Genomic DNA, 17,707 nt, shown 5'->3' on the forward strand with positions numbered 1-17,707 from the left:
ATGGACGGCGCGTCCCTGCTGGAGCGGTACCTGGAGCGCTGCACCGGGCAGGTAGGGGCGGGGGAAAGGAGGGGGAAAAAATAATAATAATAAAGGAAAAAGAGGAAAAACTTCTGTCTGCGTTGGCCGGGAATCGAACCCGGGTCAACTGCTTGGAAGGCAGCTATGCTCACCACTATACCACCAACGCCGGGCTGGGCGCAGCTTCCTGCCTGCGCCTCAAGAGCAGCGGGCGCAGCCCTGCTCCATGGCTGCACCCCGCAGGGTGTTCTGGTGCCGAGGGGGCAACTCTTCCCTTCCCCCCCCCCCCCCCCAAAAAAACCCATTTTTTAAATGGCACTTTTCTTGCACTTCTCTAAAAGGTATTTTCCTTTTCTTCTGCTTTTTACTGATGTGAAGCACCCTGTCCTGAGTGTTTTCCAGCTCAGGGAAAGGGTTTAGCCAGGCTCTTTAAATCTGCAGACCTCCTAATAGCAGCGGGCAGAGCCCTCTGAATACAGCCCTGTGAGGTGTCTAAGGTGGTGAGTTATAACCCGGGTTTTGCAGTTGCTACTGAACTTTGCATTTCAGGCTTACCGGGTTACTACTTCCAGCAGATGTGTGGGGGATCAGTTTGGAAAGAAGTGGGGGGGGGGGGGGAACCAGCCTGTTGCTTAAAACAGCTGGCTTTGATTTTTGTCTATCTGGGTTGCCTGGGCTCTTGGAACAGGCGTGCAAATAGCTGTTTCCCTCAGACTGCCCCAACCTGGTGATCTCAGACAGGCTCTGTGTCTCAGACCTCCTTTATGGAGCCACTGGGAGATCTCCAAAGCCATGCAGCCGATGGGGTCTTCAGCAAAGTTAATTAACCTAGAGTCTGTAGTAATAACCCTTGGCAGGCAGCCCAACGCAAACGTGGTCCTGTGCCCCCCTTTCACAGCCTCTGAGCCTAACAAGGAGCCGGTCCTCCACAGTGCTTAGCCCTGTAAGGTTTTTCCGAACCTATTATTTGGAAACCTGATGAGAAAGGAAGACTTGCTTTCTCCCTCTATATATACACTTCACGTAGTTTACTTTACGTTGTTTTTTTGTTTTCCTTTTGTTTTCAGCAGTTTAATGCTTGTGGCTTCACATACCACACTTTTCTCCATCCACTACTTTCTTCAAGTTATGCCCTATTCTTTTACATATGTTTCTTGACTCTGTTATATTTCTTATGTTTTCTGATGCCCTGAGTATGTGTGAATAGTCCTGAAGCCTCAGTGATAAGGTGGTTTTTTTGTTTGTTTGTTTTTTGTACTATCTCCTGCATGTCACTTGGTTTGTGGGAATTTTTCCTAGTCAGCTCCTCAACAGCTAAATCATAGTGTACTGGAGGACTTGCAGTGATTGTGCTTTCCTTCCTGTTGGTAACATGGAAACTAAATAGAAACTAAATAAACAATAAAAATATTGTTTGAAAACATTATTTAAACAAGATTATTTTAGCTATTCCATAGCACATTGTCTCTTTATAAGTATCTGTTTGTTCCTTTAAAATATGCTTGTATCTGACTTACTGATTTTAAGTGGGCCCTGTTTTCCACAGAGCAAAGTGGTTGAGGGGTATCTAGATTTATTTGGGATCAGTCCACGCCAAATGGTCTCATATGGGGCTCTGTACCTAGAAGAAATAGCTTTTAATCTAGGTATTTGTAATCTTAGATTGTAATCTAGGTATAGTCAGCTTTTGTAATGAAGCCTGACTGCATCTGCATTCAAGCTAGTAAAGGCTCTCTGAACAGGTTTTGTCACTTAAGAATTTTCCAAGTGTCTGCAGAAAAATATGCTGCGCAGCACTGAAGAGCAGAGCTCCCCTTGTGCACAGAGCATACATGGTTGCACTGTTAAGTGAGCTGATTAGTGCAGAGCACACAGCAATACTCGCTGCGGGCTGCAAAGCATTGATCTGGAAACTCTGCTCCCTCTGGAGATCAGGCAGGCGCTGGCAGCTCAAGGGCCTCTGTCTTGTGCTCCATTCCCAGCTCCAACACACGCTTGGATTTCTGAGCTCTTTTGGCTTTCAATCCTAAAAATACCTAAATGAACATGGGACCGCTTGTATGGATCATCTAGTTGAGGCTGTTAACCACTGCGGGTAGCTGCTGAGATGACCTTCCTGGAAGAAGCTTTGCACTAACAAGAGGACAGTGCTCAGATGAACAAGTGAATACATCCTTTCTTAAGCACTTGCTTCCTTAGTATTCCAGTGCCTTTTCAATGTTTAAAAAATTAAACAGATGATATTGATAGAGGAGAACATTAGCATGCAAGAATTTGCTTGCCTTAATCGTTTGATCTGGGAAAGGACACTGGCTTTGCAAGTGGTGTCTTGCTTAAATTAGTCTGGTACCCTCCAGCAGCTGAATGCCTAAGTTACTCATGATTCTGTGAACTGCTGCCCTCTGTTGCACAACTCTGATACTCTTCCCTGTGAGCATGGAGAAGAAATTATAATATATCAATTGATGGTTAGAGGCAGCCAGAAAATGCCAACTGTCTTCCACAGAAAAACTCACGAGCAATTATGTTGTGTATAATTGAAGAACAACAAAGGCTGTGAAGGCTAAAATGCCAATACTGTTCTTCTAATCACTGATGAAGGTCTATAATATTTCTCAATTTGTGGCACAATGTAGTATGGACTGCCTGTGAAATGCAGTGGGAGCATGCACATCTTTGCTATAGAAAGGCCACCACTTCTCACATCTTTTCATACCTCCCATCTTTGACTCTTCAGTAGAGTTGGAGCTGGTGGGTTTGGGCCATCACCTGCAACTTTTGGGCTGCTGTTCTGTTTGCTAATTTGACCCTTGTGCTATAAAAATAAAATTGTGCTGGGGGGATTTTATTTATATATATATATGTGTGTGTGTGTGTGTATATGTACACACACACACACACGTATATTCCAATAGACAGACAGTCAGGCAAGAACATCCCTGAAGTCTTAAGTGTATGGGGGGAGGAGAAATATTGAAACTTCCTCACTGAATAGAAGAAGTATTTTAATTCAGTCTCCCAGCTGAAGTAAATATTTTAATATAAAAACCTTAATGATGCCTTTTTCTTAATTCAAGGATGACCTCTCAACTAGCCCTCAGCTGTTTACTCCTATGAGCCCTTATGACTTGGACCTTCCAGTTCAGCCAACTCCAGATGCATCATTCGGTTCTCAGTTTAATCAGCCCAGAGAGCTTCCTCCAGACTTCTCTTGTGTAGATCTCAGCTTTCTTCCAGATATTAGCCAAGATGACAAAGAACAAAATCCATCTGAAGATGGCAATGAAATGCAGAAAGAGCTTGATGGGTCAGAATCAAGGAATGAGGACAGTGGTATCTTCACAGAGGAAAGCGGTCTATCATATCCAGATGCAACACAGCCATCCTCTGAAACATCTGGTGTCTGTCCTCCTCTGACACCAATGACTCCTATGACCCCAGTGACACCAGCATCAGAAAGTTCTGGCATAGTTCCTCAGTTACAGTAAGTAAATTTGTGTAACATAATAGTTTTGGGGACGGTGCTGTGTTTGCTGAAGCCTCATCTCCTTGACAACACGGTGTGTTTTGCTTGAAGTGCCCTGACTTTCTATTTATTAGAGAATGTCAGAAGTATGGATTGGTCTTAAATAAGCCCACTCAAAACACTGCATGAGAGGGTTTTTTTTAATTATTATTATTTTTGAGAGGTGGAATAAATGAATAGACAATACAGGAAGACAACTGGATACTATGCTGATGGAAAAAAATGGAAATGGCATAGAACCATACACGGCTTAGAAAAATGGGGGGACAGTGAACTCGATAAGTATGCTGGTTGGATGAGTATCTGCAGTGCCTCTGGCTTCCTAATGAAAATATACTCTTTTGGGAAACAGATTAAGAATAAACATGGGAGAACTATTTGGTAGAAGTGATTTATTATATAATATATATTGCCAGTTACTGCAACTCACAGAACAAAAAGACCAAAAATAAAACCTCACTTGAAAAGGAGGCCTTTCTCCAGCAAGGAGGATCTCAGAGTGCCCACAGAGGTCTAAAGACGTAAATCTGCTCTTTTCTGAGAGCAGAAAGGCAGTCTTAACTGAGCAAGCGAAGGGAGCAGAGAAGAGGCCTTGTTGCAGGATCCTGTCTTGCCTACATTAGAGACACTATGGAGTAGTTTATACTTGTAGAGAATAAGATATCCTTATCTACCTTAAGAGTATTGCAGTAATTTTGTAAACTCCTAGTAACAGTGTGATTTAAAGCTGTAAAAGACTTCACAGATGTATTTATTGGAAGACACACAGGCTTAGCATGCAGGGGACTAATAATTTGGAACTTTGTTATATCTTCTGCTGTGAGAAACCTTAATTTTGATATTGAATTATTTAGGTTTTGCCAAAAGTAGCTTAGTGTTGGAGTGGGAAAGAGGCAGGCAGGAAATTAGTTGATGGCAATTAATTGTACGGTGACTACACACTAAGGTAATAATGCTGAGTTTTGGCTCTGTAATGGCTTGCTTTTGCAATAAGAAAATTCCTCTCTTGTTCCTCAGGAATATAGTGTCGACTGTAAACTTGGCTTGTAAACTAGATCTGAAGAACATAGCTCTGCATGCAAGAAATGCAGAGTATAACCCAAAGGTAAGTTTTAAGGACTTGAAGCTTTATTCCCACTCCCTTTCTTAGTGCTGCTGAATTAAAAAAAAATAGATTTACCATGAGCTTTGTCCCTTTTCTAACAGCACTGTCTTGATCCATAGGGGAAAGTCACAAAAGTTCTGCAACTTGGATTTGTTTAAATTTAAAAACAAACAAAAAAAACTCATTATGGTCTTTTCTTTTTCTTTGAATAAATTGCACAAGGTGAGCCTGCAATGAGATCTTCCCAAGCCTTTTAAGAAAGGAGGTGGCCTCTCCCACTTGTGGTCTGCTACCCCCGGGTGAAATGGCTCAAGCAGCCCTCATCTGGGGGAAGAAAGACCTGCCCTGAAACTCTTGGGTGAAGGAAAGGGGACCATGGGAGTCAGACTGGTTTTTAAGGATCCCGTGGTATGATGTGATGCTTCTAGCAAGTGGCCTAGACTGTAGAAACTTACTGAGGATGGATGGGGTGACTGTAAGTGATTCCAGGCTGTTAAACAAAATGTAAGGAACAGGCAATGGTCTTGTGCCTGTGTTCTTAAATCCCTTTGTCTTTGAAGAAAAGTCTTGTTTGAAGGTAATAAGCATTTATTTTTAACAAAGCAAGTTCATGCTGTGCTGAACTTCTTGAAAGTGATAATTCTTGAAAGAATGAACTAAAATATAGTACCAACTAAATCCCCCAGCTTGATTGAGGTATTACTTTGAATTTCTAGAGGTTTGCTGCTGTGATCATGAGAATCAGGGAACCACGAACAACAGCCCTTATTTTCAGTTCAGGAAAAATGGTCTGCACAGGAGCAAAAAGGTAGGTATACCCCCGAGCGTGGGTCTTGTAGCTACAACAATATTCTGACAGAAAACCTTGATCAAATTATCTGCCAAAGAGCTTGCTGTAACTGTGAGGAGCTGGTCTTGAAAATGTTTAGCTTTCTTCATACTGGAAGTTTAATAATTACTGAACTGCATGCTTCTGCTTCCAATTATAGATTGAGCTGAGCAGACATTAGCAGAAAAGCTGCTAAAAGGCCTAGGAATTGTTAAGGGGTTATTTGCATTTCTCACTGACTTTACAGTGAGTCAGGACATAACCTGTGTCTGTCAAGTCTCTCTTCAGGGTGCGTTCACTAGTCCAACAGATCTGCCTCCAGAGAAAATAGGAGTTGGATGAAAGCAAAGATTATTTCTGTACTTTGAAGCTCTTGTCCTCAAGTTCAGCAGCTTCCTTGATTTATGGCCCTAAATGTCAATGGGATAATGCATTAACTTACAGTTTGAGACCTCTTCTCCTTAAGCTCATTCTGTCACCTAAACTTCCACGCTGAAGGGTGGGCTTTACCTCAAAACTACTAGAGCTGTTTGCATGTTCTTGCTAGGTCCTGGCTTCTTGGTGCAATATGGTTATTCCAGAGCAGGCATGCAGCAGATAAAATTACCTAAATAGAGGAGTTGTAGAAAGAGTGTACTTTCTTGGCAGATTGACTCCCATAACAAGCAGACCAACCATAGGATATACAAGACTAAGAATGAAAAGCAGAAACCTTCAGGCTAGGTTTTGGAACTTGGACTAGTTAAGCCAACTGAAAGCTGACTAAATTAGATGATCTGAAAGATAGATTTGGTCTTTGTGTAAGACATGGAAGCCGGGAGGAGGAAAGAAGGTGCCTCTGGATAGGCACTGAGACTTTAACTTGAGTAGGGGGTGTGAAGAGAAATTTCATGTGCTATATACTTGTCTTGGTGATGCTTAATTTTCAATAATCATTATACTTAGTCCCTAGTTTGTCTTTGAATATGCCTCTTGGATCTTGATCCGGACAGAGTCTCATGGAGCTTTTAAACAGAAATGGTCAAAAACTCCAGATGTTTATCATGAAGGTCAAAGTCATCTCTAGTTTCTGAAGAAACCCAACTTTTCCTATCCCAAGTGTGGGTGTTGATTTACAGCCAAAAGGTGTTAAAACAATCCCATTCGAACTAGTGGTTTCTGATTTGTACTTGAAATTCAATCAAAGCTTATTTTTCCTCTCTGCTCTTTCTTCAGTGAAGAACAATCACGGCTTGCAGCAAGGAAGTATGCTCGTGTGGTACAGAAGCTTGGGTTCCCTGCCAAGTTTCTGGACTTCAAGATACAGAATATGGTTGGGAGCTGTGATGTGAGGTTCCCCATCCGGTTGGAAGGGTTGGTTCTCACCCACCAGCAGTTCAGTAGGTAAGTCGCAATGAGTTGCAACTCCATGTAGCTTGAAGCAGTGTCTTTATAAACTGTAAACAGACTCAAATTCTGAGGCTGTACAAACCTGGCAAAAGAGTAATTAATTAGATACTGAATATATAGTGTGTGTCTTCTGCTCACCAGAACTGGTTCAGCAAGCATAAAGTGGCTATGGGTGCCATGTGTTGTGACAAGGATAGCGAGGTTTCTTTCTTGCAGTAACTCCTGTTCGTAATGAGGCATAGGCCAAAATGACCCTCTGATAAACTGCCATGATGATGTGCAGCAACTCGCAGTAAAGCTCTCGGCTCATGGAACAGTGACTGGCAAACTGCAGAAGCAAAAGTCCTAAATTTTTCTTCTGAGTGTTTTCATTGCTTTCTCCTTGCAGGAATACCACAAACGCCAGCTTTAGAAACCTTTTAACTGGGAACATACTATGTAACTGTAGAATCACTTCTGGGATAAACTGGATGCATGTTAGATCTGCTTAAGATGAAAGATGAGACTTGCAAGAAGCTCATAGTTATTCTGCTCTGTTGGTCAGAAAAAACAAAACAAAAAAAAAAAAAAAAACAAACACTTTTTCTGGCCTTCTCTGATTGTGAATGTTTGTTTGATATGCTCTTCTGTGCTGCTTCATACAAGTTATGCACAAAGAAACGTGTACCAGAGGTTTTTGTTAATCTGAGCGGTGTTAGTAATCACAATTTTACTGGACTAGCTATGTGTAGTGTCTAACCCCAGTGGGTGCTTTTCTTTTTGTGTGTGGTAGACCATGTCAACAGGAAAATAATAAGTCTTGATTAAACAATTCCGGTTTAATTAAAGCAGTTCTTAAGCTACTTGGAGGAGAGGCACAGACCAGGTTCTCACTGTAAATCTTCTGCTAAAGTGGCTTCTGACATAACTTCCATTAAACTTGAGGTCTATCTGCAAAGATAAGGTTTTTAAACTTCAGAGATGAAGCCAGACTCCAAATGCAAAATACAGACCTGAAAATATGGTGTATTTCTGGGATATCACTTTGGTTCTTACTTGATTGGATGTTCGTTACCCATTAATTTAAAGTAAGCCTATGTTTGAGTGATGAGCATGCTGTGCCTTCTTCAGGATGGGTTTATTATTCAAAGCTAGTTACTGACATCACCAAGGAAAGGATGAAGATTTCGATACTGGAGAGGGGAAAAGAGATCCCACATGGGTTTTTAGCACTACATGTAACATTTTGCATTTAATTTTGGGCTGCTTTGGCTGAAAGACGAAATATATATGTTTAAGCTGCACTTGGCTGTCTTCCTGTCTTAGTTGCACAAGGCCCTTCACAATAAGGGCTCTTTGCAGTCTAAGAAGGGTTTGAGTGCTGTTTGAAGGTTACATTAATAATAGTTTCAGTACTATAGAAAAGCTGATTCAGAGCTCAGAGGTCTTTAAAAGAAAGCATGGAGAATTCCTACTAGCTCTGGCAGGCTTTGCCAGGTTTTCCTTAAAGATGCCTAAAGCCTAACCTACATTTCTAAGGGTAGCTAGCTTAAGATTTCTAAATACATTATTGTTAATGTAATTCAAGAGAACTTTGTGCAGACAACATTGAAGCATACTTACATTTTACTAATCTTGTTTGCTTTGAACAGCTATGAACCTGAACTATTTCCTGGACTTATTTATAGGATGGTCAAACCAAGAATAGTGCTGCTCATCTTTGTGTCTGGGAAAGTTGTACTGACTGGTAAGTAGTTTCCCTCTGCACAGCTGTAACTAAGTGCTACCATATGTTCTAAGGAAGTGTTTAAATTGAACATTAGCTAAACTAATATCCTGCCATAATAAAGCCACTTAGCAAGCTTATGCCTACTGATGCCTTTATATACTTACGTGTTTTCTGTGGGTAACAATCAACATTGTTGCACTAGAATCTCATATTGCTTCATACAGTGTCTCAGATTTCCATGTCATTAAACTGGAGGATCTTTATTTGACACATATGGTATTATGCTCTGCAAAACTTACCAAATCCCAACAGGATGCTGACATGCTAGTAACTATTCAGTTACCATGCAGATACCATAATAACAGCAGTTTAAAATTGTTTGGACAGGAAGTAAACTTCTTAAAAACACTTCACTGACACCATTTACTAGAAATTATTAGAGGAAAGGGTGGAGATGTAGGAACAGATGCCAGACTTTGGCAAAGCATTCACAAGTGAAAGCCTTATTGAATAAGTGTGCTCTGCAGATATCTGTACTTCAGATCCCCTGTGAACAAGTTAAATTCCTGAGTGCGTGTCTCTAAACATTCTTTTGTAAAACTCACAAGATTGCTTTTATTCAGATGTACTGAAAGGTAAATAGTACTACTTCTTCCCAGAAGAACTGAATGCTACATGTATATTGACACCAGAGCCTTGTGGTATGTGAAAGACAAATGAGAAAGGGCCTGCCTTAGCCAGAGATTCTCACAGTCATAAATCATGAATGAGCTCAACTAACTGAACTACGGGGCACTCAGGACAAAGCTTAAATGCCCCCTCCTCCAATTTCCCCCCACCTTTTTAGGTCCAGTGAAACCATATTGGTCAGCTCCACTCCACTGATATTTGCAGAATATAATTTGGGTACACTAATTGCAACACACTCGAGTGTGTAGCAGGCCCAGAAGGACTAAGGTAAGGGAAGGATCCTTATTACTGAAAACTGGGCCCAACTGTAGTGAGAAGAAAATCCTGAACTTGCTGAGCTGCATTTTTTTTCCTCCTGATCAAGAAATGTTCTTGTGGTAGCACAAATGAATTAGTCATGTCCAAGTGTGTTCTGGTATATTCTTGTGGAAAGAAAAAGGTTTAAAGTTCATCCTAAGTGCCATTTAGTCCAGCTACTTGGCTCATTTAAATGCAGTTTGCTTGTAGCTGATGTTTTTTTACACTAGTATGGTAAAGTACTGTCACTGGCCAGGAATGTTCTTGTCTACTGCAGTGAAGTTAATGTACAGTGCTTTGTGTTAAATATTTGCTTGTGGTAACATGGATAAGGCTGGCTTGGAAATTGCAGATGATTTAACAAAGCTTTAAAAAAAAACAAACAAACAAAACACCACAGTTCCTCAGAACTCCTCCCCTTCTCTTCTGAAATCAGCTGTGGATCAACTTCCAGTATTGGAAAAAATGCCTTTCATTTCTTATCTCCAGCTTTTCACTTAACCTATCAATAGGCACAGCTGTTATTGTTAAACAGATAATGCTGTGATTCTTCTGAGCTGTGTGGGGTATGTTTTTTTTTCTTTTTTTTTTTCCCAATGTTTTGCACCTGCCAGGAGTAGCCAACTGCTGTTCTTGTGCTACAGATTAAACAAATCTAGTCTCATCTTAAAAGAATGCAAAATAAAAATTCTGGTTTGTGAGCTGACAGAAGTATCAGGATACAAATTCTGCTTTTAAAAACTAATCTCTACCAATGCTTCTTAAAGTGACTTTTAAATTCCTATATTTTGTAATCTCATCATTAACTTTGAATTGCATTCAGTTATTCTCAATAATTATTTTTAATCTGTTCTTTTTTTCCTACATGTCTCTACAGGAGCAAAAGAGCGTTCTGAAATCTATGAGGCATTTGAGAACATCTACCCCATTCTAAAAGGTTTCAAGAAAGCATCATAACATGGCCCACAGAACAGCTAAGATTAATAAATGGGTCTGTATTGCTGTGCATGGTATTGCTGTACTCAGCTGTAAACCTATGGATTGCTAAGCAAATTGTTATTCTGAACACTAAAAAATGCTGATGCCTTTCTATAGTTTGTGAAAGGGTTTTTTGCTTGGAGACTTGCTGTCTGTAATCCACTTGAATTCAAACAACTTGTATCAAGCTGAAAATTTAGCAAAATGAATGCACTTTTAAGTCCAACCTTAACACGCATTTCTATTAAGTATTTTATAATAGAAGCACGTCTCTTTCCTGTTGGACTGGGGAATCAATGTTGCACTTAAAACTAGCTTTGTCAATGTCTCCAGAGCAGTTCTAGTTCCTACAATGATTTATTTTCATATTTAAACTGTATTTTTGTCTACAATATAGCTTAAAAAATCCAGCATGGCTTGATTCCAATGTTTTGAAGAAAGTGATTGTAGAGGACATCTACCAAGTCCCTTCTCTGACCCCACTGACTGTTGTGTAATGGTGTTGGTACTCCCCTTACAGCCAAGATGTTCAAGGCCACTGGTAGTTTGCTTGGCCCCCACCCCTCCTCCCCTTTCTAGATATGTTCCAACACTATCTAGAATGTCATGACACAAATTGATGGGTGGGTGTTTGTTCTTTTAAACAAAATGCTACCCACTTGTATTACTCAAGTCCTCTGTGATAGTGGGAGTCGGATGTTTGGCCCCAAAGAAGCACGTGGGTTAGGAAATGGCTTTAAAATAGACTTCAGGAAAATTGAGAAGCCTTAATGTACAAGGTTCTGGCATGTGGGTTACACAGCCAGAATTCAGACAATGGCACTACATCCAGGCATTTGATAACTTCACAGCTAAAACACACTGGAGTTCTTGTGCTTTTTCTTTTGTGTTTTACCTCCAAGTGAACTCAAGGCTGCTTTTGCAAAAGGTGTCATGTTCAGTCTGGTGAAGTGACTACTAACAATATAAAGAATTACTTCTTGACCGTGGTAGCATCTCCTGTAAGTCTCAGGAAACAAGGTTGCCTCCTGCATCTCTTCCTCCAAACAGGGCTTGAGTGTCTCTGGGACTTGTCTTGTGTTTTCCCCTTGCTTTCTGCTGAATGATATATGGATCTATCAGGGAATGAGCTCTTCCTGTGCCACTAGAGGTTGCTGTTAGATGACTTTAATGTAACCCAGGCTAAAACCTGTCTCTCCTTTTTGCAATACAAATATACAATATGGGCAATGGTGCAATACACAACAGTGTGTCATAGATTACTGGGCTTAGTTTTGATGTTGTGAATTTACTTCTAATCAGCAGGGATGTGAGCTGAACTTCTGTTTCTGCAGTATGCCTCAAAAGTGCTTTGTGTAACTTTCTATGCTCTTCTGGGGGGAAAAAAAAGCTTGAAAAACCTCTGCACTTCCTTGTGATAAACCTTTTCCAAATACCCCAAAATAAACAGATTGTTGCTTTTCACTTACAGAGATCCTTGTAGCTCAAGCTTATCAGCTTTTACAGCTATAGTGCAAATAAAAGTTCAGCCCATAACTCTGGAAAGTCTACAGCATTAAAAACAAACAGAAAAGTAAGTTTCTGTTTAGAATAGATTTGAATGTGGAAATCCCCAGTTTGACTATGAGAAAGCAACTGATAACATAGTTAAGATCAGTTTATATACGATGAACCCTCTTTCAGGAAAAGAACTACATTTTCATTAAGAGCTTGTCATAAAATTTTACAACTTAATGCTCTCTGAAAATGTGGATAATGCCCTAAAGATAAGAACTGGCCTCTGTACCTTTTCATTAAGCTACTGATAATATTTGCCATGGTAACTCCTGTCTTAAAACCAAGTATCTTGGTTTTACCCACATAGTCCTGCTTAAGTGTTACAAAACATTAGTATAAACAGTGGGAAAGCAAAACAATATGGTGGGGATTTTTTTTTCCTCTTTTCTTCCTTCTGGTTTTGGTGGACTGTCTTCTAATTTCCCATTGTATTCGGTCAGAAAACTGGTTTTGTTTATGGACGCTGGTTGATCATACCTGTTTAACTCCTGACTCCATGACTCCAACCTTGGGAATGGGTGAGGAAACATACTGGCCTGTCACTTCCATGGATATGCATCAATAGTTGATTGGTTTTTTTAAAAAAAAAATCTTTTGTTCTTTAGTATTATTGTAAGTACTTGCCAAAGGAGGTTATTTTCATCAGTATATGCAGTCCACGTGGTAGACGCTGGCTGTGGTTCAAACAGCCCCTTAGGCCTGTCATGATGACAACTCGCAGATGGAGCCACAACGCTGTGCTGCTACCGTTCAGTTGTGCCCTACCCTGGAGAAAAATGATGCAGTCGCTGTTGGTGTGTGACACAGAAGCGCAGTGTCCACCCAAACACCCATCAGCGTGGGAGGTAAAAACACAAAACCGATCAACGAGGACTGCAGGATGTTGTCGAGCAAGAGGACAAACCTGCGAGTGGCTGCTGCAGCCTGGTCCACACTTATTTGGCTTATTTAAGCTATTATTTCCTTGTCAGGCTCAGCGACGCAGGGGCAACTGAGGCTGCTGGCGGGGGGCAGGTACAGCACAACGGGCGCTTAGGGGGAGCAGGAAGGGGAGCTGTTTGACACAGGGAGCAGTTAAGGAGGTGGGCACAGCCCTCGCCCAACGGAGGGGAGCCCCCGCGCTGCGAAAAGCTGCTGCTCGGGTACAAAGAGCAGCAAGTAAGAGTGTGGGGCGGGCCGGACCCCGCGGCGGGGCCGGGCCGGGCCGGGCCGGGGCGGCGATGGCGGCGGGGCGCCGCTACCCACAATGCCCCTGCTCGAAAACACAGTCCCACGTGACCCGCGGCGCGCCGAGCCCATCATGGCGTCTCCCAGCGGCTGCCGGCCGCAGCAAGGCGGGCAGGGCGGCGCGGCAGCGGCAGCAGCAGCAGCGCTGCGGGGCGCGGAGGAAGAGGAGGAGGACGCCGAGGGGCTGTACGTGGCGGTGGAGCGGTGCCCCCTCTGCAACACCACGCGCCGCCGCCTCACCTGCGCCAAGTGCGTCCAGAGCGGCGACTTCGTCTTCTTCGACGGCCGCGACTCCGAGAGGTACCGAGGGGGAGAAGGGCGGGGGGGGGGGCGCCCCTCCCCCCGCGCGCCCCGCGCGACCGTTGGTGGCGGCCGTTGGGCTGCCCCTCCCCCCGTCCCCTCAGGGCCGGCGGCGGGAGCCCGCGTCCGCGCCCGCCGGGGCTCGGGGCGGGCGCTGCGGGGCGGGCGCTGCGGGGGCTCCCGGGGTTCGCCGAGCTGTTGCCGCTCCGTCCGAGCGCGGAGCCGGCCAGGCTGCTCAGCCTCGCCGGAACAGGCAGGGAAAGTAGAAAAATAGCCCCAAAATACCCACAGACGTAACGCGCGCTGTATCCCCTTTTCGCGGGGAGCTCGCGGGACTCCCTGTGCTGGGGCTGGCGGGTTGTTCAGCACACGCGTCGTTAAAAAACAAACAAACAAACAAAAAAATAAAGCAGACCTCAGGAATAGGCGTGATTCTTCCAGGTAATCCTCCTCCCCTAGGCAAATCCAGGGCTTTGCAGTGCTCCAGGTGGGTACGAAGAGGTCGGGGGCAGGTTGGAGATCACATGCAGTTTTCATAGCTCTGACTCACCCAATAAGGGATAGAAACCTGTTACTTAATAATAACAAAAAAAAAAATCCTTGGATCCTGCAGTTCCCCCATCTTTCACTTAATCAGGTGCAGTTGTGAGCAGACTGCTCTGTTTTGGTGTAATCAACAAACTGGGAACAGCTTCAGACTGTCGGGATCAAAAATAAAAGGCTGTATAGCAGGATATTTGGAAAAAAAAAACACTTCTGTTATCAGCAGCACGTGGTGTACCAGTAGGCTCCCAAATCATTAAACAAAATGAAGAAAGTATGTGAGAAAGCATCACCTTTCCTTTCTATCCATATAAATACCCCTGATAGTGTGCCCTTCTTAGGATTATGAAAATATTCCACTTCAGTTAATCACACGCCTTCTTGCTCCTTTTCACAAGGACTTAGCTCCGCAGGAGGGCTGCTAAATTAGTATTATGTCGATAAACAAATGTTCTCATTATATGATTCAGATGCTGATCACTGCTCTGTAGCTCATTTTCAACTGTGAGGCTGGCTCAAGTTTACAGCACGTCCATCTGAGATTCACAGCACTGTCTCAAGAATAGCTCTAATTTTTGGCTGATACATCTGTACCACTTCTTTTTTTGTAGCTTCATTAACAGCTGCTAAGAGTGATTTCTCAAACTGTTTTGGGAAGGTGGTGAACAGTGTGTTGTATGTTAGGGTCCTTACACCCAACACACTTAGCATCCTTGAACCAAATATAAGAATAGCCAAGGAAACAACTGTTCCTTTCTTACTATCCAGGTTCTCTGCAACAGATTCAGGCAATTACTTGCTAAGTTACTGAAGGCATTTTCCTACCACGAACTTTTCCTTTGGGTGTTTGTGCAACAGAATCAGTATGATTGGAGAGTGATGTGTGGTCTCCCATTTAAATAAGTTTGACCTTTTTAAGCATAACAAAAACATAGAATGTCTGCTAACAGCTTGATCTGTAAAGTAATTCATGTGAATGGGCCCTCAAGTCTTGCCGAGTTTCATTCAAGTCAGTGGGACTTTGAGTGGGTATAAAGGGTGAGCCAGAATGAGTCAACCTGCAGAACTGAGGCCTCAGTCTGCCACTTTTTGGATTTTCTTCTTTTTAAGTGAAAGATTGTCATAAAACCACAAACTGTATTTTAGTCTTTCTAAAATAGATGCAAAACTTGTATTTGTGTAAGACTGGTTGGGGTTATTTGCAGTTTCCATGAAAAAATGTTTCCAGAGTTTGGAACATAAACTCAAGTACTTTTGTTTGCTCTTTTCTTAACATTAAGATTTTGGCTTCATATCAGGCTTAATTTTAGAAATTTGGTTGTAGTCTTCATTATAGTGGAACCACTGTCATTCTGGTATTAACCAAACCTTAAGGAGTTTCCTTACCCATTAAAAAAAAGCAACTATAAAGATGCAGACGTAGCCAAAGCGCCAGAGGTAACAGCTTGTTGAAAATATCTCTTATCTTTTCATGTGAGTTGAGTTCAGCTTTTTCATGTTGCTGTTTTCATTCAATCCTACTAAGTGTTTTAACTGCCATGTAGCAGTTCATCTTGGGCTTGCACATCTACAGGACATTTAAGCTGTATTTCTTAACTGCAGGAAGTATGGAGTTTCCTTCATTTTTTTTTCTTTTTTTTCTTTTTTTTTTCTTTTCGGTCTCCGGATGTTGTGGTTGTATCTCTTGTGATTGTTCCATTATTCTGTTCCTTTACCAGCCTCCATTCTGGGCAGCCTCCCTGTTCTCAAAATTTCTCCAGGCTTTGTTTCTCCTACTACTCAAAGCTTTCTCAAGCAAGCAGTACAGTTCTTTGAAAACAGAGCCACTATATAACAACTTCATGAATTAAATAGTGTTAACATAAATGTGCTTGTTTGCAGCAGGAAAACAACAGGTGTTCTTCTTTTGGAGATAATGGTACAATTTATTTTTGAAACTACTTGAAATGTTTTATCTGCATTTTATAATTACTACTGGCAATGACTGACATTAAGGTGAGGGAGAAATGGTCTTTCTTTGGGTATCTCGATGCATCTGAAGTCAGTTTTCATTTTTTCTTCATTGTAGGCAACTGTGAATCTTTCTTGCAATTTGAGCATAGAGATGGAGAAATTCTTTTAAATGGTGACCATACACCACGGCAAAGTCGTTCAGGGATGGATGCAGTAAATGAGCTAGACTTCAGTTTGTGTTTACTGTCATTATTTATTTATTTGTTTACTTTATGCCTTTTAGTAGTACCTGCATTAGTTTTATATTGGCATGATGGTTAGTACTACCCAAGGCCAATAGGAGATGGCAAGGGTTTTTCTATGTATATTGGTTGTAAGCATGGTGTGAGAAATTCAGCTTCAGAATGGGGAATAGGTATGCCTGTACCTGCTGTTTGTCTTTTCAATGTGTTAGTTTTCTTTTTTTTTTTCTTTTTTTTGGGGGGGGGGATTTGTCTGTCCCTTGTGGAAGTAAAGAAAGCGTGCATAAACCATTGTATCCAGTGGTGTTTTATGTTTAGAAATTTCTTGCGATTTTTTCTTCTAAGATGATAAACATATGTTCTAGCAGTAAGAATTGTTTCAGATTTCTTTTTGGTGGATTGTTTTACATGCTAATTGCTATAAAAACTACAGTAAGATTGAAGTTATGCCTGTCTGACAAAAATCATACCCTGTATCTGTGAGGAGGAGAAGGGGAGAGACTGAGGAGCTGTTAAGATTAATTATTGAAGTACAGCTACAATTAAGCATGAGTATTCTGGAAGTCCTCCAGTAAAGTGTTCACCACTGTTCTTTTCATTAGTGATGTGTTGTATAGTCAAGGTCAGGCCAGCTTCTTGATGTTGGTTTCTGTTGTGGAGACTTTTTTTTTTTCTCTCTCCCAGGGAGTTTACTCCAGCCTGTCACACGCATAAATTGTTGGCGTATGTTCTGTAAGCATGCTGGGTTGCTTCACCTTACATGTTTGCAGATGGCAAAGGCCAAGGACAATATAGTTGTGATGTCTAAGCCTGTCCCTACATTACAGTTTACGATTAGGAACAGGGACTTTTTGTGGCATGGGATTTTACTGTAGCCAACAGATAAATATATAGATAAATAGTAACGCAAAAGTAGTAATAGTAATGGATTCAGCTATTTCTATCCTCAGCTCCTTCGGCATTAATCAGTTTCTATAGATTAGGAAGTGCTTCTTCCTGGATACTTCTCCCTAATTATGAACGTGCCAGGAAATAAGCCAGGTGACCATAGAAAATCTAAGGTTAGTGTGATAAGTTTGAGGATAAAGAAATATTTAATGCATAATTTAAGATACTAAGTTCTCTACTTCTCTCAGTGTATGTTTTAGGGGAATATCCGTAATAGTTCATCCAAAGCCACATCTGTTTCTTGCTAAATTGAAAGACTGTAGATTATAGAGGAAAAAATAGTTATATGATGCAGTGCAATTAAAACTAGAGCTATGTAGAGAAATGGAAATGTTTGCTTCAGAGAAACCTGCTGAAGAAGTTTGTAGGAGCTGTTTGACATAGTTGCTGAAGT

General features: G+C 41.7%; 2 protein-coding genes, 1 long non-coding RNA gene and 1 other non-coding gene across 4 annotated transcripts in view; 2 read left to right on the plus strand and 2 right to left on the minus strand.

The window, feature by feature from the left end:
- Positions 1-10,522, plus strand: TBPL2 (TATA-box binding protein like 2). The gene is made up of 7 exons (XM_062577565.1): positions 1-51; positions 3,099-3,505; positions 4,565-4,652; positions 5,369-5,460; positions 6,697-6,864; positions 8,502-8,596; positions 10,443-10,522. The coding sequence occupies exons 1-7, from the start codon at positions 1-3 to the stop codon at positions 10,520-10,522; spliced, it is 981 nt and encodes a 326-aa protein (XP_062433549.1).
- TRNAG-UCC (transfer RNA glycine (anticodon UCC)) lies at positions 119-190 on the minus strand. Its single transcript has one exon. It is a non-coding gene; the product is annotated as a tRNA-Gly (tRNA).
- LOC134141368 (uncharacterized) lies at positions 7,720-13,623 on the minus strand. The gene is made up of 3 exons (XR_009958600.1): positions 13,568-13,623; positions 12,578-12,866; positions 7,720-7,800 (listed from the first exon to the last, which is right to left on the minus strand). It is a non-coding gene; the product is annotated as an uncharacterized LOC134141368 (long non-coding RNA).
- Positions 13,398-17,707, plus strand: part of ATG14 (autophagy related 14) — a 19,095-nt gene continuing 14,785 nt past the window's right edge. The window contains exon 1 of the mRNA XM_062577566.1: positions 13,398-13,627. Within this exon, the coding sequence (XP_062433550.1) occupies positions 13,401-13,627 (227 nt within the window). The 5' untranslated portion in view covers positions 13,398-13,400. The remainder of the gene's footprint in view (positions 13,628-17,707) is intronic.

Source organism: Rhea pennata, chromosome 5, assembly GCF_028389875.1.
Source record: "Rhea pennata isolate bPtePen1 chromosome 5, bPtePen1.pri, whole genome shotgun sequence".
Classification (NCBI taxonomy): domain Eukaryota; kingdom Metazoa; phylum Chordata; class Aves; order Rheiformes; family Rheidae; genus Rhea; species Rhea pennata.

Coding starts and splice junctions, on each gene's coding strand:
- TBPL2 (XM_062577565.1), top strand. CDS start 1: ATGGACGGCGCGTCCCTGCTGGAGCGGTACCTGGAGCGCTGCACCGGG. Junction 4,653..5,368: donor ATGCAGAGTATAACCCAAAG/GTAAGTTTTAAG, acceptor TTGAATTTCTAG/AGGTTTGCTGCTGTGATCAT. Junction 5,461..6,696: donor GTCTGCACAGGAGCAAAAAG/GTAGGTATACCC, acceptor CTCTTTCTTCAG/TGAAGAACAATCACGGCTTG.